Here is a 16,372-nt window from a genome sequence, read left to right as displayed (position 1 = left end):
GAGAGAGAGAGAGAGAGAGAGAGAGAGAGAGAGAGAGAATGTATGTGTGTGCACATGTGTGTAAAAGCCACTAGAGGACCAGGGGTCAGAGTACTATGACCAAAGTCTCAGAAACTACTCTCATATACACAGTCCCATCTTCACTATGGCTCTCCACAGACCTCAGAATTTTCTTTTGCAGGGATTCAGGGGCAGAGGACAATGTTTCACTCCAAGAGAAGAAATCTGAATTCCTGCAAGGGGAAGAGGTCCTGAACCCAGAGATGACTCTGTCCCTACAGGGGGACATCAACCTAGAGGACATTCTCTACCTTGGGGGCACAGATGATACTGATGATATACTCTATGTAGAAGAGGCATTGAACTCAGAAGAGGAAGCTGACCCGGAGGAGCTGCTCTATGTAAGAGAGACAGTCACCCCAGAGGAGACACTCAACCTAGAGTCACTGAACCAAGAGGAGATGGTCACACCAGAGGAGACACTGAGTGTAAAGGACACATTTGACACGGAGACACTGAACCTCGAGGAGACAATTCCTCCAGAGGAGACATTGCGTGTGAAGGACACATTCGACCCAGAAACACTGAACCTTGAGGAGACAATTCCTCCAGAGGAGACACTGTGTGTGACAGAGAGAGCTGACACAGAGGAGACACCAAATGCAGAGGAGACAAATGACCAAGGGGGGAAAGCCAGCTCTGAGGAGAGCCCTGCTTCCAAGGAGAGCCTCAGGGTGGAGGACAGCCTGAGTCCAGAGGAGCTGGAGCTGCTGGAAGGCCGCTTCCAGCAATGCATCGAAGCTGTAGCCCAGCTGGAGGAGGAGCGGGACCGCCTTATTCACGAGCTCGTGCTGCTTCGAGAGCCGGTTCTACAGGAGGTCCAGAAGGTCCACCAGGACATCCTAGTTGCCTACAAGCTACATGCACAAGGGGAGCTGGAATGTGACGGGCTAAGGGAGGAGATCCGGGTGGTGAAGCAAAAGCTGTTCAAAGTGACAAAGGAATGCGTAGCCTACCAGTACCAGCTGGAGTGCCGGCAGCAAGAGGTCGCCCAGTTTGCCGCCTGCCAGGACGAGCTCACCGCTCGAGTTGCCCGGCTATCTGAGGAGCTGGCCCAACTCAAAGACACGTGTGAGAAACAGAAAGTGCACTTTCGGCAGCAGCTAGAAGCCCCGCGGGATCAGGGGGATAGCCATTTTCTACAGGAGAGCCGGAGGCTCTCTGCTGAGTTTGAGAGTTTCATGGCGGAAAGCCGCCAAGGCCTGGAAGAAGAATATGAACCCCAACTGATGAGACTCCTGGAGAGGAAGGATGCTGGGGCAAAGGCATTACAGAAAACCCAGGCAGAAATTCAAGCGATGAAGGAAGCCTTGAGACCACTACAGGCAGAGGCCAGACAGCTCAGCTTGCAAAACAGGAACCTGGAAGACCAGCTCTTGCTTGTGAGACAGAAACGGGATGAGGAGGTGCAACAGTACAGGGTAGGCCCTCCAGGAATAAAGGAAACACAGGCTGTTTAACTTGGAGAACTGAAATTGGAAGGGGATTTATATGCTTTTAAGGTCATGGAGGAGGGAGCATCTGTTTTCCACATATGTGGAAAAGAGCTAGGGTTATTAAAACAGCAGGAGTGAATGAGGTTAGATATCAGGAAAAAAAAATTATATATATTCCTGTTGGGATGGTTAAATGCTCTATTGTATCCCTAGCAGAAGTTTTGTAATTTCCTTACCTGGAAATCCTGATGTGGTTAGAAAACTAACAAAAATGATTCAGATGAAATTGGATCTTGACGCAGCAGGAGATAGGATGATATAGGACACTAGGGGCCTGGTGGAATCTGAGTAGTAGGATTAAAAAACACCTAGAGGTCCCTTCTAGTCTTGTGTCTATAAAGCGCCTTCTACCATGTGCTAATTCAGTCAATCAGCAAGCATTTATTAAGTGCTTATTACATGCAAGGAACCTTGGAGATATTTTTTAAAAAACAGTCCCTGCCCTCAAGAAACCTACATTTTAATGGGGGGGAAACAACATGTGTAAAAATTGGTACATACAAGACACATGCACAATAGAAAATAAAGGAGAAGGCTCAGCTAGTAGCTTAGGGGACCAAGAAGGGCCTGCTGCAGAAAGTGGCAATTGAGTTGAGTCTTGAAGGAAGCCTGGAATTCTAAGGAGAGGAGGAAGGGTATTACAGGCATAGAAGATAGCCAGTGAAAAGGCATGGAGATAAGAAATGAAGTAAGTACCCTCTGCAATGATCAGCAAGTGTGCCAGTATGGCTGGATGATAGAATACATGGAGAAAAGTAAAGGATAAGATGACTGGAAAGCTAAGAGGGGGCCAAGTTGTGAAGAGCTTGAAATGCCAAAGGGCAGTATATTTGATCCTGGAAATAATAAGGAGCCACCAGAACATATAGAGTTGGGGGTGGAGTGGGAGTAGTACAGATATGATGTGGTCAGAGGCTCAGACCGACTGACCGACCGTCAGACCTACACTTTAGGAAAATCACTTTGGCAGCTGAATGGAGAATAGATAGGAGTGGGGAGAGACATAAGGCAGAAAGACCAGTTAGAAGATTATTGTCATAGTCCAGGGGAGAGATGATGAAGGCTTGAACTAGGGTGGTGACTGTGTGAATGGAGTGAAATGAAAGTACAAGAAATGTTGTAAAGGTAGAAACAACTGGATTTTGTCGTTGACTAGATATATGGCATGAAAATGAGGCATTGAGGATGACAGCAAGGTTTTGAACCTGGAATACTGGAAGAATGGTGGTGCCCTCACCAGTAACAGGGAAGTTCCAAAAGGGATTTTTTTTAGGGGGGAGGATAATGAGTTCTGCTTTAAACATGTTGAGTTTGAGTTATCTATGGGATATCCAGGTCAAAATGCCCAATAAGCAGTTGGTGATATGGGATTGAAGTTTGGGAGAGAGGCTGGGGTTGGATATATAGATACAGGAATCATTAGCCCAGAGATGGGAGCTGATGAGGTTGCCAAGTGAGATAGTACAGAACAGGCATTCTTAACGTTTTTTGGTGCCATGGACACTTATGTTGGTCTAGTGAAGCCTATGGTCCTCCTCTCAGAGTATCTTTAAGTAACTGAAAGATGTATTACATTTCAGTTAGAGATTAGTGAAAACAAGGATGTATTTTTTTTCTATCCAAGTTCACATACCCTCTGAAAACTATCCAGGGGCATCTTGGGGGTCTGTGGACCCCAGATTAAGAACCCCTACTATAGAGAAAAATGGGGTACCCACAGTTAGTAGGCATGACAGGGATGAAGGTCCAGTGAAGGAGACTGAGAAGAAATGGTCAACACAGGTAGGAGAAATAAAAGAGAGCAGTGTCAGAAAAACCTAGAGTACCCAAGAGGAAAAAAATGATTAACAGTGTCAAATGCTGTAGAAAGATCAAGAATGACTACAGGGGGTGGTTAGGTGTTGCAGTGAATAGAGCACCTGCCCTGGAGTCAGGAGAGCCTGAGTTCAAATCCAGCCTCAGACACTTAACACTTACTAGCCAAGTGACCTTAGGCAAGTCACTTAACCCCAATTGCCCTGCCTCCCCCCCTCCAAAAAAAGGAAAAAAAAAGAATGACTACAAAAAGTTCATTAGATTTGGCAATTAAGAGATCATTGGCTGTGAAAAAGCAGTTTTTTGAATGAGATCTCAGTTGAATGAGATCATTCGGGTGGCAGAGTATTTAAAAAAAACAGTGCAATGAGAGGAAGTGGAAATACAGAATGTAGATACGTTCTCAAAGCATTTAGCTGAGAAAGGAAGGGAGATAAAGGGAAATAGCTAGCAGGGATGGTTGGATCAAGTGAGTTATATGTTTGTTTTCTTTTTAAGAAGGGGGAGATGTGAGTGTTTGTGGGCAACAGGGAAGGAATCAGTAGATATGAGAGATTGACAATTAAAGAGACAATGGGGGTAATAGTGAGAGCTACTGACTGGAGAATATGAGAGGGGATGGGACAAGAATGCATGCAGAGGAGTCTGCCTTGGAAGGGGAAGGACCACCTCAACATCAGATACTGGAATTAAGGAGGAGATTATGAGTAAAGATATCAGAAAGAAAGTGAAATGAGAAAAGGAGAACTTGGCAAATGGCTTCCATTTTTTTTTCAGTGAAGTATGAGGTGAGATTCTTGTATGAGGAGTTGGGGAGATAGGAGGTCATGGGAGGATTAAGAAGTGAAGATATTTGGAGTAGTCACTATAGTGAATGGGACAGAGAATCAATTAGGGAGAAATTGAAGGACTGCTTTGTTGCAATGAACCCAGTAGAGATTAGATAACATAAATGTATAAAGGGCCCAATCACCTTCTTTTTCTACTGAACTTCAATTACCAGCAACATAAGATTAGGAATAAAAGAGGCAGAGGGTAGGAGTAATCCAGGTTTGGCAAGGCATGATCAGTAATACGATAAAGAGGCTCGAGATCTGTGAGCAGAAGGTAATAAAAAACATTTACATAATGCTTTAAGGTTTGCAAAGCACTTCACAAGTATTTTCATTTTATCCTCACAATCCAGGAAGGTTGGTGCTTTTATTATTTCCATCTTATAGATGAGAGAATTGAGGCAGATGAAGTTAAGTGACTTTCCCAGGGTCACATAGCTAATAAGTGTCTGAGGATGAATCTGAACAGAGACCCCCCAGACTCCAGGTCCAACACTATCCATTACTGCCCCTAGCTGCTTCTATGGCGGTGTAGAATTGAATTGGACAGAGATGTATAGAGGTGATAGCCTGGGACAGTACTGAGGGGTAGGGGGTTTGGAGGTCATAATGAAGACCAAAAGAAGGGGTAGGATCACAGTAGCAGAGGAAAGTTGGAATGGTAAAATGATAAAATTTCATGACAAAAGTTCATAAACATGAAAGTGAACATTTGTGAGTGATAGCAGATTCAAAGGTATAACCATCCCCATGGGTAGCTGAAAGTGGCATGGAAGAATAGGTCATAGAAATTGAGTAGAATAAGGACCTGGAAACTTCAGAGTATTCAAGTAAACATCAGTATATATAGGGGCAAGGTTGAGAGAAGCACTAAACCAAGTGAGGAAGGAGGGAAAATGGCCTAAGATTTGGTAATTGCCAATGGGCTCTGCATTGGCTGATATATTTGGAAAGTGTGACCCTCAAAAGAGAAGAATTGATTAGTGAAAGTGGTAGGTAGAGAGAGTCTGAAAGTGGTATTGGAGAACAGAGAGTATTCCAATTCCCTTTACCATCAGCAATGAATTGTAGAGCATTAAAAAGTAGTCAGTGAGTGGGAAGGGTGGCCAGGTCTCAATGAATGCCAGAAAATGGAAGGAGAGAGAGGGAAAAGTTTAAATTGGAAACCAAGTTTAAATTATGGAGCAGGTGTATAACAGGGCACAGTAGAAGGATCTGGAGTGGGACACTGAGGTAGATGGGAACAAGGGAACAGATAGAGTTGGGGGTTTATTTTTAAAAATTTTTTAAAATATGACTTCTTTTTCCTGTTTCATTTTTCAAATGCTTTATTCACTTCTGATTTACATCATTCATTTTGGCCAGATTTTGAGTTACAAATGTTCTCCCCATTTTCCTCCTACCTACCGACCCAAAATAGCAGTCCCACAGGATATCCCCTCCTCCAATCTGCTCTCTCCCATATCTTCTCCCATACCCCCTTCGACTTTTCAGTAGGGCATGGTGGATCTCTATGCCCCACTGCCTGTATATCTTATTTCCCAATTACATGTAAAATAGTATTAATAATAGTGTGTGTGTATATATACATATATATTTAAACATTTGATTTTAAAACTTTGAATTCCAGTTTCATTCCCTTCCTCCCTTGTCACCCACCCTTACTGGAAAGATAAGCAGTTCAGTATAGGTTGTACATGTGTAGCTAATGCAAAACATTAACATAGTAGATATATTGTAAAAGACTGACTATATTTCCCTCACTCCTATCTCACCTCCCACTTGTTCTGTTCTATACTTTGATCCCATCCCTTTTCAAAAGTGGGTGCTTCCAACTTCCCTCCCCTCCAGCCTGCCCTCCCTTCCATCATCCCCTTCTCCCCTACTCTCCTGTAGGGTGAGATACCCTATTTAGTGTGTATTTCATTCTCTCCCCGAGCTAAATTCAATGAGAATAAGGTTGACCCATTCCATTTTGCCTTCCTATTCTTCCCCTCCATTGTAACCATTTTCCCTTGCCTCTTCTATATGAGATCGTTTACCCCATTCTGTATCTCCCCATCTCCTCTCATTATATTCCTCTCTCACATCTCAATTTCACCTTTTAAGTATCATCCCTTCCTGTTAAATTGGTCCTGTGCCCTCTATATCTATGTATACCTGTAACCATATATACACACATTCACATATGTATTCATATGCCCATATACCCTCATATATAGACATATATATATATATATTTCTATTCCCTTCAACTACTGAGAAAAGTTTCATAAGTTACAATTATTGTTTTTCCATGTAGGAATGTTGGAATGTTAATAGTTCAACTTTGATAATTTCCTTATGATTTCTTTTCCCTGTTTACCTTCTCATACTTCTCTTGTTTCTTGCATATGAATGTCAAATTTTCTGTTCAACTCTGTTTTTTTCAGCAAGAATGCTTGAAAGTCCTCTATTCCACTGAATGACCATATTTTCCCCTGAAACATGATACTCAGTTTTGCTGGGTAGGTGATTTTTGGCTTTAATCCCAGCTCCTTTGACCTCTGGAATATCATATTCCAAGCCCTTCGATCCCTCAGTGTAGGAGCTGCCAGATCCTGGGTTATCCTGATTGTGTTTCCACAATATTCAAATTGTTTCTTCCTGGCTGCTTGTAATATTCTCTCCTTGATCTGGGAATTTCAGAACCTGGCTATAATATTCCTAGGAGTTTTCTTTTTGGGATCTTTTACAGGAGGTGATCGGTAGATTCTTTCAACCTCTATTTTGCCCTCTGGTTCTAAAACATCAGGGTAGTTTTCCTTGAGAATTTCTTGGTGTATGATTTCTAGGTTCTTTCTTTGATCATGGCTGTCAGGTAGTCCAATAATTTTTAAATTATCTCTCCTGGATCTATTTTCCAGGTCAGTGGTTTTTCCCATGAGATATTTCACATTGCCTTCTATTCTTTCATTTGTTTGGATCTGTTTAATAGAATCTTGATTTCTCATAAAGTCATTAGCTTCCATTTGCTCCAATCTAATTCTGAAGGAATGATTCTCCTCGGTGAGCTTTTGAGATTTTTTTTCCCATCTGGCAAATTTGGCTTTTAAGGCATTCTTTTTATTGCCTTTTTAAGCTTCTTTTGCCATTTGAGTTAACCTGTTTTTTTAAGGTGTTATTTTCCTCAGTCAGGCTATTGATTCTCATTTTGTAATTTTCTTGCATTGTTCTCATTTCTCTTCCCAATTTTTCCTCCACTTCTCTTATCTGCTTCTTAAGGTCCTCTATGGCCTGTAACCAGCTCCTATTTTCCTTTGAAGCTTTTGGTGCAGGAGTTCTGACCTCACTGTCTTCCTCCTGTTCCATGCTTTGATCCTTTTTGTCCCCCAAATAGAAGTCTAATGTTGGATTCTTCTGTTTGCTTTGCTTCCTTTGCCTGGTAATGTTGCCACTCAATTTCTTGACTTTTGGGCTTTTCAAAGTAGGACTCTGCTACCAGACAGGGGAGCTTCGTACCAAACGCTGGGGTTTTCTCAGCTGCTGGAGGTTTTAGTTGGTTGCCCTCTCTGAAGCCTCCACATGCTCTGGTAAGCTGGTCACACACCCCAGGACCCCCACCCTAGACAGCAATCCAGATCCAAGCAGGTTAAAGCAAGAACGATTACCCCTCAGACTGATCGCTTGGTCTCCCTACACTCTGCAGGCCTCAATGTGGAGGCAGCTTCGCTGCAGCCCTCAGCGGCTCCTCACCCTGGGGGCAAAAGCTGAGACACTCCCAACTACTGGGTCCCAAAGTCCACACTGCCCTGACCACTCACTTTGTCCTTAGCATCTATGTGTTGATAATTCTGGACTGCCACAGCTGCTGGTGATCTGGAGTCCCTCCAGCTGGAGGCTGGTCAGGCCTGCCCTGGAGCTAAAACCTCAGAGTGGGGCTGGGCTTGGCTCCCAGAGAGCTGCACTGGCCTATTCCTGCCAGCCTGCCAGGCTGTCCTCAGTGGAAAGCTAGCTTCTCTGTGTCATTTTGTGGGTTCTGTAGCTCCAAAGTTTGTTCAGAGTCCCCTTTTACATGGATCGAGGTGGTGAGAACAGGAGTCACACGGAGGTCCTGTTTCTACACTGCCATCTTGACTCCGCCCCCCTGGGAGTTTATTTTTTAATAGCTGTGAGTTCAGTATCATCAGAGAATGGGAAGATTATAAGGGGGCAGGAATATGTTAACCAATGAAGAATTATACCAGGCATTATATTAATGGAAGACAATCATTAGGGTAATTAATTCCAGGACTGAGTACTTCTAGCCAAGCCATCTCAGGTCTCGTTTCCAGTTGACCCTTGGAAAAATTCAAGCTACCCAGTTTTTGGAAGGCTATTCAGAGCCAGCGCCTTTTTCTCTCCCTACTGGAGGGAGAGCTACATTACAGAAAATGCTAAAAAGGGATCAGTATAGGTGTGTGATATGGTTGACAGTCTTCCAGTGAACTGTAGTGCTGACAACACTATCTACGTGATTCCCAGGTGATGTCTGCTAACTCTCTTACTGGCACCTGATATTTCAAGGCTATTACTCCTCCCAGTTGTAAACTGTGCCTGCCTTTTCTACCAACTCCCCCTATTTTATATGCTATCACCATCCTCCCAGTCATGGGATCTTTGTCACTCTAGATTCCTCCTTCTCTTTTACCATCTATCCCTTTTCCAGTAAATTGCCAACTCTCTGTGTTTTTTTTTTTTTTTTTTGCTTTTTGGAGGGGGGAAGGTAGGGCAGTTGGGGTTAAGTGACTTTGCCCAAGGTCACACGGCTAGTAAGTGTTTCTAAGGCCGGATTTGAACTCAGGTCCTCCGGACTCCAGGGCCAGTGCTCTATTCACTATGCCAGCTAGCTGCCCTGTAACTCTCTCTGTTTCTACCTCCACATTTTCTCTCTCTCCCATCTTCTCTGCTCCCATAGCCACCTCTATTATTTCAAAAAACTTTTTTTTCAATTCTGAATTCTCTTCCTTCCTCTTGCCCCTCTCCCACTCACTGAGAGGGCAAGGAATACTATACTCATTATATATATGAAGTCATGCAAAACATATCGCCACATTAGCCATGTTGCAAAAGGTGGGGAAAAGGGCAAGAAAAAATGCTTCAATTTGCACTCAGAGTTCATCACTTCTCTCTCTGGAGGCAGATAGTAGTTTTCACCATGAGTCCTTAGGAATTATCATGGATCATTGTATTGGTCAGAGAAGGTAGGTCATTCAGAGTCAATTATGGTTACAATTTTTGCTGTTACTGTGTTGATTATTCTCCTGGTTCTGCTCACTTCAGTTTGCAACAGGTCATTTCTTACAATACAGCAGTATTATCATTGCAATCTATATGGTATATCCACAACTCGTTCATCCATCCCCCAATTGATGGGCATCCCCTCAGGTTCTAACTCTCCATATTACCCCTTGCTTGGCATATTGTAGTAGCTTCCAAACTGGTTTGGTCTCCAATTGTCAAAGCATCTATAACAGTTGCCAAAATAATCTTCCTACAAGTATGATTACAGCATCACCTTGCTCAAAATACCCTGACTTCCTGTAATTACAGGGTAAAATTTAAACACCCTATTCTTACATTCAAGGCCCTCCACCATTGGATCCCAGCCGTATTTCACTACCCTTTTTGTAATCTATACTCCAGGCAGTGCACTACTTGGCTGGCCCCCATCTCATCTTGCCCTTTCCTACCTCTGACCATTTACATGATTTCCATCCCACCACCACGCCCAATCCCCAAACTTGAAATGGTTCCCTCCATTCCAACCTATCAAAACTTCAAGGTCCAGCTTATGCATGCCTTGACTCATTCTTCATCAATAAGCTTTTATTGAATAATCTCATCTATATTTAATGCCCTACATTAGACACTGAGGATTACAAAGGTGTGCCACTATTTTTATGCCCCCTTCCTTGGTCTTCCCAGTTAAAAGAGATCCTTCTCTCCATGAATCACTGATCACTATTTGACTTTTCCTGTGCATTTGATTGTGTCTTAATTTGTACAACGTTGAGTTATTTGTGTAGGTCTTCAACACCTTCCTATAAAGTCTCTGAAGGTTGTATTTTATCATTATCTCCAAGGTCTTGCATAAAGTAGGCACTTAGAACTTGTTGAATTGAATCATTTCATCAATAAGCGTTTATCAGTTAGTCTAGTCTGTTTATGGCTCAGTGCTAGACCCTGAGGAGAAAAAAGTGTAAAAACAGCCTCTAAAGTTTGGTGAGACAGAATACCTACAAGGTGCCACATGAATAGTTCATAACAAGAATTTCAGAGACTGAAATAACATGGCAGGCCTAGGCAGTTGGGAAGTCTCTGTAGAAGAAACAGTGTATTTTAACTAGTCATTGCAGGACATGAATCAGACAAGGTTTGGGGGAGTAGTAAATATAAGCAACAACATGAATACACATGGCACGTTCCAGAACAATGAATCAGTCTGGCTAGCTCAGAATAATTTGTGTAGAGGAGCACTAGAAAATAAAGGTCAGAGAGACAGGTAGGGGCTCAAACAGTGGAGAACCTTCAGTGACAGACTAGTTTGGGCAATATTAAGCCACAGAAGGCTTTTAAAACAGGTGGTGGTTTTAGTGTGATAAATCTGGCAGCAATATCCAGGATAAATGGGAAGTGGGCCTCATTCTACTGGCTCAACTCTTCCTCACAATAAAAACTCCTTGTACTCTGAGGGCTCAGCATTTTGTCAGTGATAACAAGTTTCCTTCATCTGCACAATTGCTTTTGAAAGATATTCAAGTACACAGACTAAGGCACAGGAAGAATCAGTACTCCATCAACTATTTAGACTAAATGCTCCCTGATAGTTGAGTCATTGTGCATGGTTAGCACCAAGAATAATAAGATACTGAATTATAGCTTCTGGGATTCAGGCAAAATTCCTCTTCCCCTCAACAAATGTATATTTGTAAAAAATAGCCTACTGTGTGTACTCTGCTGGAAAAGATAGAAAAATGAGACTTGGTTCCTGCCCTTAAAGGGCTTATGTAGAAGGAGTAATGGGATTTTGCTCTTCATCTATATGGCAGGTACTTAAAAAAATAGGTAGATTAACAATACAAATATTAATGAAATTATGAAATATACTAAATACTTAAACAAGGTGTGAAGTGTTGAAATCAGCAGTTATCTCTTCCAGCTGGTGAGATGTAAGGGAATACTTCATGGAAGAGGGGAACATTTTTGCTGGGTAGGCTATCAATAAGCAAAGAAGCAGGTATACCAGGTGTAGGACACAGCATGGGCAAATGCTCAGAGGTAGAAAAGCACGGGGTGGGGAGAGAAATAAAATGCTTTACCGCTATGGACTCATTGCTGTATCACAGGTGCAAAATCAAGGATGACTCAGACAGCAAATATTTTTGGCCCTCCTAAGAGATGTACCAAAGCTAGATTCCTGTCCCATTAGTCAGAGTACATAAAGAACAGGAAAAAGTCCAAGATAAATCTAGTCCAACCTCTTCACTTTTCAGAGGAAACTAAAGCCCAGAAAATGGAAGCGACTAAGGCTTCAGTCTGAGGAATGTGAAGTCACTTCTAATTGCCACTCTCTCTAGCCTGTGTCTGTGATCTGGACCAAAAACTAGACTGGTGAATGGCCAACAAACACCTTACTCAATTCCTGTAAGAAATCTGGTCAAGGTCTTAGTGTTGTTTTATAGTAGCCTCTTATTACCATCAACTTAATTTAATTCTTGGACAAATTCCCATAAATCTCTGGCTCATTAGAATATAGATATTGCAAATGAGATTCAATTTCAGATGTCTCTAAAGGTCATCATCACTACCATAGCCAAGTATTAGCATCTGATGGTTGATGATCCTATAGTAGACAGTAGACAGACACACTATCTCTGTCATTTATGGGCCTAAATTTTAAGAGTTGAAGCCAACCTGTAAAAACAAAAATCATGGAATCTTAGAATTGGAAAGGATCAAAAGGGGCATCTAGTTGACTACCATTCTCATATGGCTTATCACCAAGCAACAAAAACTCTCTTGCTGACTAGTCTTTAACTGCCATTTGAGATTTGGGTACCAGCCTTGGCTTTGTCACTACTAGCTAGCCTAGTAACCTCAGGCAAGTACCCTCCCTGTTCTGGGCCTGCTTCTTTATCTACAAAATGAAGGAACTGGACCAGATGATTTCTTAAAGGGTCCTTCTGTCCCTAACATTAGAAAAAAAAATTCCCCCAATTACACATAAAAACAATTTTTAACTTTTTAAATGGTGAGTTCCAAATTCTTTCCCACCCTTCCTGAGATGGTAAACATTCTGATATAGTTATACATGTACAATCATGTAAAACATTTCCACATTAGTCATTTTGTAGAATAAAACTCAAATCAAAAGAAAACCAAGAAAAAGTGAAAAATAGTACGCTTTGGTCTGCATTCAGACACCATCAGTCCTTTCTCTGTATGTGGATAGCATTTTTCAATCATGAGTCCTTTGGGATGGTCTTGGATCACTGTATCGCTGAGAATAGATAAGTTATTTACTATCGATCACCATACAATATTTCTGTTACTGTGTACAATGATCCGGTTTTTCTAACTTCACTCTTCATCAGTTCATTGTCTTTCTAGGATTTTCTGAAATCATCCTCTTAGTCTATCTGTCATTTCTTATAGCACAATAGTATTCCATTACAATCATATACCACACTTTGTCTAGCCATTCCCCAATTGATAAGCATCTCCCCCAATTTCCAATTCTTTGCTACCACAGAAAGAGCTGCTATATTTTTGTACTGCCTTCCTGATTCACCAGGACCTTAACTGTATAATTAAAGATTATATTAGATCTAATGATCTTAATCATCCTTGCTCTGGAATTAAAAGAAAAATAGCTTCCAAAGATCTGGTCTATCGATTGTCTTGACACTGAACAATTTTTCAGACCCTCTAAGACTTAGTTGCTGCCTCCCTTGCAGATGGAAGTCTGTGGAACACACAGTAGAGAAGTCAAGACTGAAATTCATCCCTAGTCAGGCTCCATAAGGAAACTGGGAAATTGTGAAAAAGCCCTCTCTGCTGCCCTCTTGAAGGCTCATGAGAAATTCTCTTGGCTTTTTCTTACAGGAGCAGATGGAAGAAATGGAAGACAGACAGAGGCAATTGAAAAGCAGGGTACAACTCCAGCAGCAGAAGAACAAAGAGATGGAGGAGCTAAGGATCAGCCTCACTGAAGAGCTCTCTATTTATAAGTCAGTTTTTACTGCTACTCAGAATTTGTCTATACATGCTGGCTGAGGTGGGAGAGGGAGGTAGCTCAAGGGGATGTTTGTGAAGAATTACGTCTTTTTAGGGGAATGATTTTTAAAATTCGTCACCTGCCCTCAGATGAAAAATGGCTTTGTGTTTTCAAAGGGCTAAGCTACCTAAGAAGCCAGAACAGCTCGAAGTCCCCACTCCCCCAGGAAGTGGAATGGAGACACAGTCTCAAGGTGATCTCTCTGGTGAGAGAGCAGTGCTTGCATCCTGAGTGCTAACCAATTTAACCATACCAGTCAGTGTTGGTTTGGATCTTTACATCCAAGACATAGGCTTTCTAGATGTACAACTCAAGCCACTCACAGCTGTGAGAAATGAGGTCACAGTCCAAGATGCCCCTCTTTCTTTTTTTTTTTTTTAAAGCAATCGGGGTTAAGTAACTTGCCCAAGGTTACACAGCCAGTTATTTCTGGGTGTGGTGTGAGTATCTGAGCCCGGATTTGATACAGGTCATCCCAACACTGGAGCCAGTGCTCTTACTCACTGAGCCACCTGGCCGCCCCTAAGCAATTGGGGTTAAGTAACTTGCTCAAGTTTACCCGGCCAGGTGTTTCTGGGTGGGTGCTAAGTGTCTGAGCCCGAGATTCGATCTCCAGGTCTTCTCAACACTGGAGCCGGTGCTCTTACTCACTGTGGTACCTGGCTGCCCCTGATGCCCCTCTTCTAACATGACTCAGGTTATTTCTATTTGGTATAAGACCTCTCACAACTAATTACTTTAGCTGGACAATGAAAGGCATAAGAAGTCTCCAGGCTTTGTCACTCTAAATAGTTTTCATCAGGCATACTGCTCCAGGGAAGCTAATAGACGAATTTTTTCCACGTCCATTAATTATACAACTTATAGTGGCAGTGAGACAGAAAGAAGTTTTGCCCTCTAAGGTGGCCAAGGAAAGGGTCATATGAATTAGTGTGACTGTGATAGTCATAAAAATATCACATCAGGTCAATATCATTCACAGGCCAAAGAACACAATATTTAATATCTGAGCCAGTCAAGGCACTAAGCTACCCATTCCTTTCCCAATTAGTGGCAAAGTTCAAAAGACTGGGTTTTATATATGAGGATCCCAGATTTTGGTTAAAGTGGGAAGACTGTTCATACTTTTCATCACAGCTTAGGACTCAGTAAACATGATATCCTGGTGAGAGAAATATTCCATAGCTGGCAGAAGTGGAATACTTTGCCTGTCAAGCCATACAGAACTACTGGTCAATGTTCCACTTTGATATATAGCTCCAAAGTCCATGACTAGTCATTTTACAGTGACCTAACCATAATTATCTGGTTAATAAATCAGTCATCACTTGTGTCTTAAAAGAAAAAAATATTGTCTGGGGCTCCTTACCACTCTGATCCTAGTTATTTCAGTCATTATTCTTGACAACTGTTCAGGGCAGTGGGTGGGTTACATATTTCATTTCAGACAGAGAAACTGAGGCACAGAAGTCCCTTAACCAGTTCTGTGATTGAAACAAGCATCAGTACTATCCAATTTACTTTCTAGTTTAGCTGGCATACAATTTCAAAACTAACTTTTGAGGCTTTTCCTGACCCAAACTTGTATACAAGTATATATGTTGTTTTTGGAACAAACCAATTGTATATCTCCCATCAATAAAGAGAGTGATCTAATGGACTAATTTATACCAGAGGTAATTAATGACATTTTATTATCTGCAATTGTATCTGCATTTCAAGAACATAAATAAGAAGGTATGTTAATCCTAAAGGAATTAATTGCTAATGGTGAAACTTCAGATATCCTGGCAACTGGATGGGGGAGATTAATTTTGTTCAAAGTCTTTTGCTAGACACTAGAGGCCAATTTACAAGTAATAAAGAATGTTTTTTCATGGAAACAGCATCTAACCTAACCTTGACTTTAACACATAGAGCACTAACATCTTCACAGATTCTGGTGTAGTTGGGTAGAACAAATCCAAGCCAATTTTGTCAGTCTAGAAACTCTAAGGGTGGAAACCCCCTGTACTAATGTAGGTTGGTAATTTCGGTCTTAAGAGAGTTACTTAGTAGTATTTCACTGTATTTCAGTTTGTACAATGTATAATCTAAACCTGCCTTTCTTTCAACTTTACAGGAGCTGTTTAGAAATCTATGGCCGACTCTGTAACCCAGAAACAAAAGACAAAACTTCTTAGTGAAGAAACACTGAAGCCTCACTGGACGTTTTTTCTTTGCAATATAAAAGGGAATGAGGGACCTGGTAAAATGTTTCCTCCTGTGAAAGGCGTAAGCACTGGCTTATCAGTTTTAAAGAGATTTGCTGCCCTCCCCAACCAGAAGCAGAAAACCAGGCAACCCTCAGCTTGTAGGGCATAGAGCTTACTGCACTGAAGAATGGAAGCACCTGCTGCCCCCTAGCAGACTCACGTGCACGCTATGAAAAGGACACACCAACAGTGACCAATGTATGCCTTGCAGTGTTCTGAAGCAGAAATTGTTGCCTTACGTTGATTCAAAGCTCTAAGCCTTTGTAAGGCAGAGCAAATGTCAACAAGGTAGCCCATTTTAATTAAGTGGAGTTTTAAAGTTTGATTTATCTGTGCCACAAGTGTCTGACTTTAAATAGAAGTTTTTCTTAAAGTTAAGCATTTGTAAGGGTGCTGTGGGCTCCAGTAGCTTGTTTCCTTATTCCTATCAATAGTGTCCATTACACAGCACACATATCATCCTTGAAAACAAGGGACCAAACGCAATTTTCAGACCAAAATGGTTTAAGATCATTTGGACTTTCACAGAGTTTCAGCCTCATGAAGATTGCTGTGGTACAAGGCAATGATGCACTTGGCTACTAAAAGAGGTGACCAAGTACCTAGAATACTATC

General features: G+C 41.9%; 1 protein-coding gene across 2 annotated transcripts in view; it reads left to right on the top strand.

Annotated features, from left to right (window-relative positions):
* The window catches only part of SYNC (syncoilin, intermediate filament protein), a 19,740-nt gene extending 3,591 nt beyond the window's left edge, over window positions 1–16,149 (top strand). Inside the window, exons 2-5 of one of the 2 annotated variants that reach the window (XM_069068117.1) lie at window positions 182–1,481; window positions 13,331–13,455; window positions 13,619–13,695; window positions 15,625–16,149. In XM_069068117.1, the coding sequence (XP_068924218.1) occupies window positions 182–1,481; window positions 13,331–13,455; window positions 13,619–13,695; window positions 15,625–15,635 (1,513 nt within the window). In that variant the 3' untranslated portion in view covers window positions 15,636–16,149. Of the gene's footprint in view, window positions 1–181; window positions 1,482–13,330; window positions 13,456–13,618; window positions 13,708–15,624 lie in introns of both variants that reach the window. The other variant, XM_069068116.1, reaches the window with a different exon arrangement.
* Window positions 16,150–16,372: the final 223 nt, after the last annotated feature.

Source organism: Petaurus breviceps, unplaced genomic scaffold (genome assembly GCF_028583685.1).
Source record: "Petaurus breviceps papuanus isolate PSGF00001 unplaced genomic scaffold, PetGlider_PUasm1.0 90760, whole genome shotgun sequence".
Classification (NCBI taxonomy): Eukaryota; Metazoa; Chordata; class Mammalia; order Diprotodontia; family Petauridae; genus Petaurus; species Petaurus breviceps.
This window is presented reverse-complemented; position numbering and strand designations above follow the sequence as displayed.